General features: G+C 31.7%; 1 protein-coding gene across 1 annotated transcript; it reads right to left on the bottom strand.

Annotated features, from left to right (window-relative positions):
* Positions 1–3369: 3369 nt before the first annotated feature.
* On the bottom strand, positions 3370–6228 carry LOC131595783 (pentatricopeptide repeat-containing protein At3g23020-like). The gene has a single exon (XM_058868253.1). The coding sequence runs from the start codon at positions 6152–6154 to the stop codon at positions 3704–3706; it is 2451 nt and encodes an 816-aa protein (XP_058724236.1). The 5' UTR covers positions 6155–6228; the 3' UTR covers positions 3370–3703.
* Between the last annotated feature and the right edge of the window lie 4893 nt (positions 6229–11121).

The following is an 11121-nucleotide window of genomic DNA, read 5'->3' as shown; positions in this document are numbered from 1 at the left end:
TAAATCCACTTGTGATTTGGAAATTATTATTATTATTATTATATATAAAAGTTACAAATATCATCTATATTTTAAAATCATTTGATTTTTATGATAACACAAATAAATTTTATTATTTTTTATGAAATTGTTTCAATAGATTTAAAATAAATATTAAAAATAATTTATTGGACTTTTAAAATTTATTGGATGGCATCAATCTATTAACCAAATTTTTATGACATGGATGGATTGTATGGATTTTTTAGTGGATGATAATTGTTGAATAGATTTAATTGTCACCCTTAATTTTAACTATCACTCATATTTTTATGCCTGATCATCTTACAACATTTTTATTATAATATCCTCGGGTTCTCGCCATCTAAAAATGGTTACTTTTGAAATTTTGAAAAAGGGTTTTGGTTTATACCATTTTTTTAAAGATTCTATCACATATTTACAAGTAAGTATTTATTTTCATTAAATTTATTTATTTATATAATAAACTGAAATTATACCAGATTTATCATAAAAACCATGCATTTGACTAGAATTTTTAAAATATTAGATAAAATTTAATTTTTTATATGTATTTTACTGGTATTTTTAAAAAGTGCAGTATTCTGCATGATTTTCTATCAGCATTTTTAAAATTAGTGATAAAAATACATATATGTGTATCAATAATTTAAAAAATATTAATAATTTTTGCTTTTGAAAATGGATGTTTTATTATACACTTTCTTAGGATCGTCATTGTCTGCCATATTCTCAAATTTTTGGAGTCAATTAGATGCAATCAAAAGACTAACTCTTGATGTCAATTGTTGGTGAGAACATGGAGTAGAAAAACGGTCTAGAAGGGGTGAAACAATGCTATGAAATGAAGAGCAATGTTCACTAGCTGTGAAACAATATCATGCTAATATCATATTATAATGTTTGAGAAACCATAACATGTTACTCCTTCCCTTCCTTTTAAAGTGTTTGTAATTTGAAACCCTAACATGTTACTTCTTCACTTCTTTTTAAGTGTTTGTAATTTACTAACTCAGTTTCAAATTATACGATGTTTTGAAATAAAAAATAAAATATTTCATCTCTAATTATAAATTACTTTATAATTTCAATGAATCATTTATTATTATTTTAATACATCCTCAAATATTTATTATTATTCATTCTTTCGACTCTTTTGATTTCTCTTTCATGTGTACTTTTTTTAAATAGAAAAGAAGAAATTCATTAATCAAAACAAAATGAACAAACAAGAAACACAAGGAGGACCAAGCTAAGACCCCTCAAGAGATAAATCAAAGACTAAGGGTACAATCCTTGTCTAACAAGAATTCCTTTACAATATTAGTATGAACAAAATTATACCAAGTGAAAGTTTTAGAATTCAATCCAAATTTCGCCAGAGAATCAACACAAAAATTGGCTTCCTGAAATATGTGGGATATCATAAAATCAATAGATAGCGTGTACTTTTGATAACTAAGCCAACGAAACCTGGTTTTCCAAGGAACCAGATGAGCATTAGAAAAAAATTTCACCACAAGAGAATAGTCTGTTTCGATCCAAATTTTCCTCCACCCAAGCTCACAAGCTTTCTCAATAGCAATAATTGCCAACATTAATTCAGCAACAATAGAGTTCCCATGGCCAATAAACGTACAAAAACTAGTAATATGACAAGCGCCGTCATCTCTAAAAATTCCACCACAAGCCAACATAGAAGGCGAACCACGAGCAATCCCGTCAATGTTTCCTTTTATCCATCCCCTAGGAGGAGGGGTCCACAAAACCTCTAAAGTTCTTTAAGGTTTTCTAGGGTGTATTGTGATATCAAAGCCTTTTAATAAAGTGAAATTAGCAATATAGGAGTTTGAGCTTCTGGCAGTAGAATTCTAAACAAGCTTAGCATTTGCCAATCGCAAGCTTTCTAATGCAAAATAGTATCTTCAAATCTTCGCAAATTTCTAGCTCTCCAAATTTGATGGAACAGGCTCGTAACACGAGAACCACTGTTTTAGCTTGAGGAGAGAAGCTCAAGTTCAGGATTGCAATGCAGTCCTACATACAGTTGACGGGAGCAATAATCTGCAGCATGTGTTTCATCCAATTTCAAATGTTTCTAGAAAATTTACATTAAAAAAAACATGTCTTGAAGTTTCACCTGTAGACTTACAAAAAGAGTCCATTGAAGAAAACATTAAACCTCTTAAAGTCAAATTCTCGTCCGTGGGAATTTTATTATGCATCAGTCTCCACACAACTATTGAGTGCGATGGTGGAATAATATTATCCCAAGGAAAATGTGTCCAACAATCTTATGAGGGGCATTACTGTAAAATCCTACATAATATATCTTTCTCATAAAATAATACTCCCTCCGTCCCAAAATAATTGTCACATTTAGAGAGAAAAAATTATCCCAAAATATTTGTCATTTTAGATTACCAATGCAATTTTATATTTAATCTTTCAATTGTACCCTCTAATAAATACTTTTAATTTATTGTTTTCTTACTTAACATTAATGTTAATTTGAATACAACAATAGTTAATTAAGATAATTTGGTAAAGTCACTATTAACTCTCTTTCATTTATTACTATTTCTTAATCTGTGTGAAATGTTCAATTGCGACAAATAATATGAGGACGATATTAGAGAAATACCGAGTTCGATTCCTGGCAGAAACAACGCTTGGCCAGTGCACGTGCCTCCGTAGCACGAGCCGGATTAGTCGATCTACTAAGTAGGTCGGAACCGGTGCGAAAGCAAAAAAAAAAAATATGAGACTGAGGGAGTAATTAAGTTTCTTAATTCGTATAAAATACCCAAAACGTATTATAATTTAGAACGGAGAAAGTGGTTTTTTTTTTATTTGACATTTTCAAAATTCAAAGAAGCGTTGACTATTATTTTGTCAAAATTATCTAACTATTTATTGCAAAGAGAGAATATGTGAACTAAGATAATAAATATTTCTTTCGTTTCTCTTTTCTTTTTAAATGCCACTTTTTTAAAAATAAATTACTCCTTTTTAAGTGTCATTTTAAAGTTTACGTAATATTAATTTGAGTATGGTCAAAATTACCCCTAATCATTTATTATAAATAGAGAAAAAAGTCAAATAAACTACTTATTTGTCAAAATTGATCATTTCACACAAATTAAGAAATAGTAATAAATGAAGGAGAGAATAGTGACTTTATCAAATTATCCTAATTAATTATTGGTGTATTCAAATTAGGATTAATAATAAGTGAAAAAATAATAAATTAAGAGTATTTATTAGAGGGTACAATAGGAAGATTAAATATAAAATTGCATTGGTAATTTAGAGTGACAAGTATTTTGGGACAAATTTTTTTCTAAATGTGACACTTATTTTTTAATAGAGGGAATATTAAAAAATTAGGGAATTATAGGCAAAAAGATAATCATTATTTAAAAAAAACAACATTTATTAATTTTAGTTAAAAAATAACACTTAAGAGTAATTAAAAGTATTATAAAAAAAACAAATAATTCTATAAAAAATAGAGTAGTATTAGTAGTATTGAAATTACCATTGGTGATTCTATCTCTAGATTCCATGACTGAAATGCTCCAAATATAGCCTCAACCATGTAGCCCAATAAAGGAGCAAACAACCAGCTCCAGAGGGAAGCCAGACTATAAAAGCTCCATCCTTGAGCAACTACTTCTACTCATCTTTGGAATAATCTCTCTGAAGCACGTGAAAGCGAGACCATCCATGCATGCAAGCAGGGAGAACCATCCCACTTCATCGCTAGTTCTAGCCTTCCAATATTCTGCTTTGAAACACCAAAATTCAGCAAAAGACTTTTAAGAGCTCTGAATGTAAAATCATCTGGCTGAATTCCAGATTCTATCATTTCTTTGAAAGTCTCTTTAGCTTCCCATAGCTTCCTATCCATTGAATACAGGCCAAGCACATGATTATAACTCAGTAAGTCGGTCATGAGTCCCCGATTTCTCATCTGTTTTGCAATTTGAATGGCTTTGTCCAATCTTCCCATTTTCTTATGCATACATAGCATCATTGCATATGAAAATTCGTTTGCAATGGTATCCTTCTTCAAGCTCTCAAATATTTTTGTTGCTTCTTTAACCATAAGTCGCTCCGTATAAAGATCAATCATACAATTAGAAGAAAATAATGAAGGACCTTGATCCGATGATTGAAGCAACTTGTATGTTTCTTGTGCTTTCTCCAAGTAACCTAGTTTAGCATACAACTTTATCAACGTGTTATGTATGGTTGGATTCCCTGAGAAACCTGCCTTCTTCATTTGATATACATATTTAGTAGCCTTTTTAACATTTCCAGCATCAGCAAAAGCCTTGATTAATACACCATAAATAATAACATCAGGTTGCACAGCATATTTAATCATCTCATTGTATAATGCTTCCGCAGTATTTAATTGGCCTAACTTTGCAAAGCTTGATATCACAGCACAATAAGGGACGCAATCACTCACCAACCCTGCCTCCTGCATTTTATTCAGATAGGGTTTTGCAATGTGTGGCTTGTCAGCACAAGACAAAATATGTATGAGAGAACTGTAGCTGCATGTATTTGCAACAATGCCAAATTTTTCCATACTATCAAATAGTTGGCATGCTTTATCATAGCATTTCCCTTTCCCATAAGCTTTAATCATCACATTAAAGGCAGTGACACGAAGCCTCTTCCTTTCTTTGCAGCACATAAAGACTTTCTCGGCTTCTAATGTGTACCCTTTCTCAGCATATGCATCAATGTTGGCAGAATAACAGGTAGAAGCTATATTCCCAGCTTGGTGAAACCGCATGAACCATAACCATGATTTCTCCAGCATACCCGATTCTACATACATCCTAGTCAATGAAGATTGGGTGAGTTCATCAATCTTAAGACCCCTTTCATCCATCTCCCGTATGAGCTCTTCAGCCTCTTGGACCATTTTCCTAGTTGAGTATGCACACAAGAGGATGCAATAACTCGCTAGATCTGGCTCAAGGAAGGCCTCTTTCATTTTTGCAAGATATTTTGATGCCAAATTGATATCATTATGTTTAACACAAACACAAATAAGGATATTATATGTCGTAGTGTCAGGTGGGCATCCAAGCTCTTCCATTCTCTGCAACAATAAACTTACTTTTCGTATGTGTCCACGGCTTCCATACAGGTGAATCATCGTATTAAACGTCACCGTAGTCGGCACAACACCATGTTTGATCATCATAGCAAAAATTTCACTCACCGCTCTAATATGACCAGCCTTTCCATGTGTGTCAATCAAGGTAGTGTATGTTTGTGTGTTTAAACAAACATTGACATGTGATACCTCATTGCCAATATGAAGATAATCATCTGTCCTATGATCAATCTCTACTCTCAAAGGCTCCCCTCTTGACCATTTCCTGAAAAACTCTTCAGCTTTCCGAAACTCTCCGGTCTTTTTGTACAACTGAACAACAACCCCCATTGTAACCTCATCAGGTTCCATCCCTTGACTTTGCATCATTTGAAGCCAACCAAGTGCTTTTTGTTTCAACCCACCTTTGCCATAAACATCAATCAACGTTCCATACGTCGAATTCACAGGTGCAACCCCATTTGCATTCATTTCATTCCACAAACACATCACAAGGCTCCATTTCCTCCTTTTTCCAAGTATCGAAAACATTATATTATAATGAATCACATTTAACTCATAACAACCCTTTTTCTTAAACCACTCAAAAATCTTCAAAGCCCTCTTCCAATAAACCTGCACATTCAATATGATACTGATTTCCTTCTTGCTGAGTCTCTTTTCCCAGGGCTTAAGAGCCTTATCCAAATCATGAATGGTATCCAAAGCATGTAGAATGGCAGGAAGGCGTCCACTGTAAGATGCCCATTTCGTCAAACACTTGGAGTGCACCTTGTTTTGCTTCAAAACAGAGTCAGTGTTGTTGTCACCCCTTTTGTTTGGAATAATAGAATCGTAATTGTGTTGCAAAGTCAGTTTCTTGGGAGGATGAAGAAGTGTTTGTTGTTGTTGTTGTTGTTGTGTGGTTTTATTGGAAGTGGGTAGAGAGTTTTCGCGTGGTGCAGCAACAAGTGCGAGTGCGTTGGTGTTAACTTTCGAAAACATTTGCATTTGAGAGGATTAACAAGAAAACAGGAGGATGAGAAGAATTACTCCTGAAATGTTGATATCGTTTTCGTATTTGGAGTTTGTATCATATCATAGATTTCAAATTTATTTTCGGAAATATATCCATTCGTTTTAAGTAATTATAAATTAAACAATGGTTAATTAAACAATGGTTAGTTGGTCCAGTGGTTACGCGTGTACTAAGTCACACTTTTAATTTAAAAATATTGATATAATATGGCAGAATGTTATAATTCAATTAGACGATAGTGTAAAACTAGTTTACAGTGCATTACTTTTATCCTCTTTATTTTTTAATTAATTTTTTAATTTTCATATTCTCATTAATGGAAATGATTTATAATTGATTTTTTTAATTTTCATTATCATAGGATAGAAATATTTTATTTTTACGGGAATAAAAAGTAACTACCCATAACTTTTCACTTATATATATTTATTTAAGTTTTTTTTTAATTTTAAATTAAATATATTTTATAAATATTTTCGGGAACTTAAATTATTTATCAAACACAAAGATAAAAATTATAATTTTTATCTTTTGAAATAAACACATAAGTTTTTGAGTTTAAAGATAGTGCACTGTCAATGTAAATTTTTTTTACACATTCAGTGCATCAAAATCCTTAAAAATAAATACTTTATATATGATAAAAAGAAAAAGTCAAACGCTTATAAGAAAGAGTCTAGATTTGTTATTAGAAATCAAGCATCGGTATACAAATACAAAATCAAAGAGATTAGAGCTCGACTAAGTTTCTTCGATCAATCATCGCACAAAAAAACAATAATATAAATGAGAGAGTAAAAGAAGGATAGAGATTAGAGCATGACAGAGATATAAGAGAAAGGCAAGAGAGGGTCAAAATCCAAATTCAATCAGTCTTTTGTAATTGATAAAATTGAAAGAAGTTGAGGACTTGCAGTTTTGTGGAGACTCTCATTTGATTCTACCTTAAAAAAGTATCCATCTAATTAAATTAATTTAAAAGTAAGTCGCTTTGTTTATCTTTGAAGGAGATTTGTGGGTTTCTATAATCTCAAATAATGAGAGAACTGCAACTCATAAAATTTATTTTGTACACTTTCCCATGATAATTCGTTGTTTTGGTGTATTATGGACAACTTAAATGACTTGCTTTCAAATGATGACAAAAGTAGTGTAGGCCATCCATCATGAAGGATTAGAGATTTCTAAAGCGATGTAAGGTAGTAACTTAGTTTGTTTACCACTAATTGGCTTCCTTCAGGTGTGAAGGGGAAGAGGTGAAGGATGTGAGGTTAGATCGGTAAAAAATGATATAATATCGGTATGATACACTCCAAAATTTCTAATTGCACAATATTATAGCGGGCTGTTCCGAACAATATCATATTCTACTCGAGTAATAAGAATGGAGAAATATCGTGAGGAATTTTAAATTTGAAAATATATGGATACACAAAGAAGAGTTTGAGTTGATAGTGAATGGAGATTGGGGGAAGGAAAATGACGGTCATATGCTTATGAAACTCAATAATTGCACTAAGAAAATGAATGAATAAGGTAGAATGTTTCGTAACAAATGTCGCACCACCGCCATTAAAGAGTGTCGTGAAGATATTGCAAATTTTAGAGGATCCACATCACAAAATTAGAAGAATCGCTACGAGGAGGTATGAAGCAAGATGAGTTGGATTTTAGCAGAGTATGGCGTGTTTTTTAGGCAATGAACAAATATGTATTAGATGCGTTAGGGAGACACTAAATCTAACTTTCTTTTCATGCCATGGAAAGTAGTAAGCAAAGAAGCAACTATTAAGAAATCAAAACAAAATAGTTTGATGCAGATGAGAAGATAGACAAGTGAGGCATCAATAACAAACCTATATTCAGAGAAAGCCCACTTTCTGTTGAATAATATAATTCTGTGAATTGGAATGTTTGGTATAGTAAAAAACCATGCAAAAGCAGTGAAGAGAGATTGATAATTGAATGCGATGAATAGATAGAATTATTATGATGAACATAAACAGAATGAATCTACTAAAGTAAGACTATTTACATCATGAAGTCTTTCAAGCATAAAAAACATTTATAGTATCTCCAAAAGTACTTATAAATTAATCTATTAAATTAAGTCTTGAGTCTGGATAACCTATTATCACTTTACATTTTTCTAATGGGTGTTAGAGAGATTTATGCCTTAACAAAAAAAACATAGTGAAATTTTTATTAGAGAAAACTTGTTTAACATTATGGTTCTTGTGATAAGGAAATTCTCGTGTTATTGTTGAACCCGGATCTATGTATTCCATTTTCATAAACCCCTGTGCCAATATCTTTATTACCCGATATTGATAGTGTTAATCTTTTCCTGAATAATGATAAGTGGATTTGGAAGCACGACATAGAGGGCACTTTTTCAGTGGCATCCACCAACCTTGTTCAGAGTGTTAGTTTGACCTCTTCTTCAATTCCACTTTTGATAGAGGTTCGGATCCTCCTGTCATTTGGATCAGTAGGGCTCCTCTTAAGATCTTGGTTTTCTCTTGACAACTTTTGGAAGATGTACTTCTGACTATAGAGAATTTGTATAAAAGAGGGGTGATCCTTGATACAAGTTTGATTCTGTGTCATATGTGTGGGTTTTGCTGGAGTTAGTTTTCCATCTCTTTTTCACTTGTGAGTTGGCCTTGTTGGTTTGGTATTGAATCTTTAAGTGGTTGGGGCGGCGGGTTGTTATCCCTAACAACGCCAAGGTTCTTTTTTAGATTTTTCTTTCTTTAGGGTGGGAGTAAGATTAGGGGAGGTTACCTGATGATTTGGCACTATGTTATTTGATTCATTTGGAAAGTCCACAATGATGTCATATTCAACGGAGTCACCAAAACAGCAAAAAAGGCGGAGAAAATGAGCTTTTTTTTTACGTGGAAATGGTTTCTTAGTAGATCATAAGTGAAATTTTGTACCTTTACTGGTTGGCTTCAGAATCCTATCATGTACTTTCACCTTTATTGGATCGAGTGGTCGCCCTCTTTCTCATGTTGATTTTGGTATTTCTTTTTTAGGGCTCTTTTGTTGGTATTTGATCTATTGATGATGGATCTGGTGGCAAGAGATCTAACATTTCTCTAGCGTGGTGGATTTTTAGTAGCTCTGGTATCTTTCTTATAAGCAATGTGTTGGTGATTGTCTTTTGTTGTTTGTTGTTTCTTCACTTGTTTCTCTTTTATTTGTTAGTTGTCGGACACTTCTTGTGTAGTTATTTTCCTCTTTGTACTTTGGTGAATTTTTCTCCCTTTTATTACACATTATATTTGTCATTAAAAAATATCTTTATTACCAATACAACTTCTTTAGAAGAGACCTCTCTCCATTTTCTCACGTTATTCTGATTTAAAAGAAAGGGTTAAATATGTTTTTAGTCCTTATAAATTTATCAAAAATGGTTTTTAAGCCCTATTAAAAAAATTGACTTTTAGTCCCTATAAAATTATTTTGCACGCAATTTTAGTCCATATAGAGGGACTAAAACTGCGTGCAAAAGTGATTTTATAGAGACTAAAAGTCGACTTTTTTATAAGGATTAAAAGCACAAATTGAGATATTTATAGGGACAAAAACATATTTAACCCTAAAAGAAATATCCAACATACCATCAGAATCTTAAACCCATGCCCAACATTGCCATCATCATATATACTACTACCAAATTCTTTATTGTACAACTTGTTGTGGTTTCTAGTGAAATATTTGAGTTTGATCTTGAAAACTCATATTTTGGATTTTCAAAAATCAAATCTAAAATTTGTATGTGAATGGAGATATATTTCATAATAGGTAACATTTTTACAATAAGGAAAAGATAAATCGAAAGGAAGATCTATATGGTTTATGATTAAAAATTTTGAAGGAGAATAAATAAACAGAAAGATCTGTTATAAAAAATGTTATTATAGTTTACTAGTATATAATCAAGATTATACATAAATAGCAAGCTGTAATAAGTTGCGTCGCTTTCACTTTTTGGATGACAAAATATATCCTCTTAAAAATTATTTTCGTTGTTCTAGGTGACAAAACATTGTTATGCATGAACCTTTACATTTTATAGAAAAGATCCACTGTTTCAGGTTCTAGAAAATCAAAAGTGTCAAAGACAAATGATACAAAAGTATGTTGATTGTCGGAACACGTTTTCTCATACTTGACCATTTTACTTGAAGCGGTTTAGAGAGTTATATGTCCCATGGTAAAATCTTAAGTCCTCAACCCCACTAGTGGGAAAATCCTAGTCAAGTTTACACATGCATGTTTTTCTCCTACCCACTCATACACCCGAATATGTGTTGGCTTGAAAGTCGATCTTCCTTTATGTGGATCAGTCAAGAAATTCACAGCCACCTCTTTCTTCATAGAAACCCCTACACTGAGGGATTATGAGTATGGAGATTTATATTTGTTTTATTTTAAAAGTGTACTAAGTTTTGAGTTTTTGGGATGAAGATTGATGTGGTATGAGATAAAGGAATGAATACGGATGATTTATATTTTACTTTTTGGTAATGTTTTTGCCAAAAAAAAATATTATTTTCTACATCTAACATTTTTGTATAGTCAAATTCCACCGATGATTAAAAGCTATATTAGTCAAAAAGAAATTATAACTTAATAACTAATATTTTTATTATATTATGCATTTGTAACAAATCGGAAAAGTAATTAAAAGAGTCTATCGAACCTTTATTTAAATTATAAAAAATATTTAATTTACAATAATAAGTAATTTCTTATTTAGCATGATGAACCAATAAATATAGTTGGCGGAATTCAAACTTGAAAATTTGAGAGAAATTTTCTTTCAAAACCTAAATCTTCACCAGGAGATCATTCCCTCAATTATAGTTTACCATTTTATCCTTCACTTTATGATTATGAAGAAAAAAGAATACATGTATCATGATGC

This window comes from Vicia villosa, linkage group LG4 (assembly GCF_029867415.1).
Source record: "Vicia villosa cultivar HV-30 ecotype Madison, WI linkage group LG4, Vvil1.0, whole genome shotgun sequence".
In the NCBI taxonomy this organism is placed as follows: domain Eukaryota; kingdom Viridiplantae; phylum Streptophyta; class Magnoliopsida; order Fabales; family Fabaceae; genus Vicia; species Vicia villosa.
This window is presented reverse-complemented; position numbering and strand designations above follow the sequence as displayed.

What these genes read in the sequence shown, in the direction of transcription:
- LOC131595783 (XM_058868253.1), bottom strand. Translation starts at nt 6,154, where the DNA reads ATGCAAATGTTTTCGAAAGTTAACACCAACGCACTCGCACTTGTTGCT.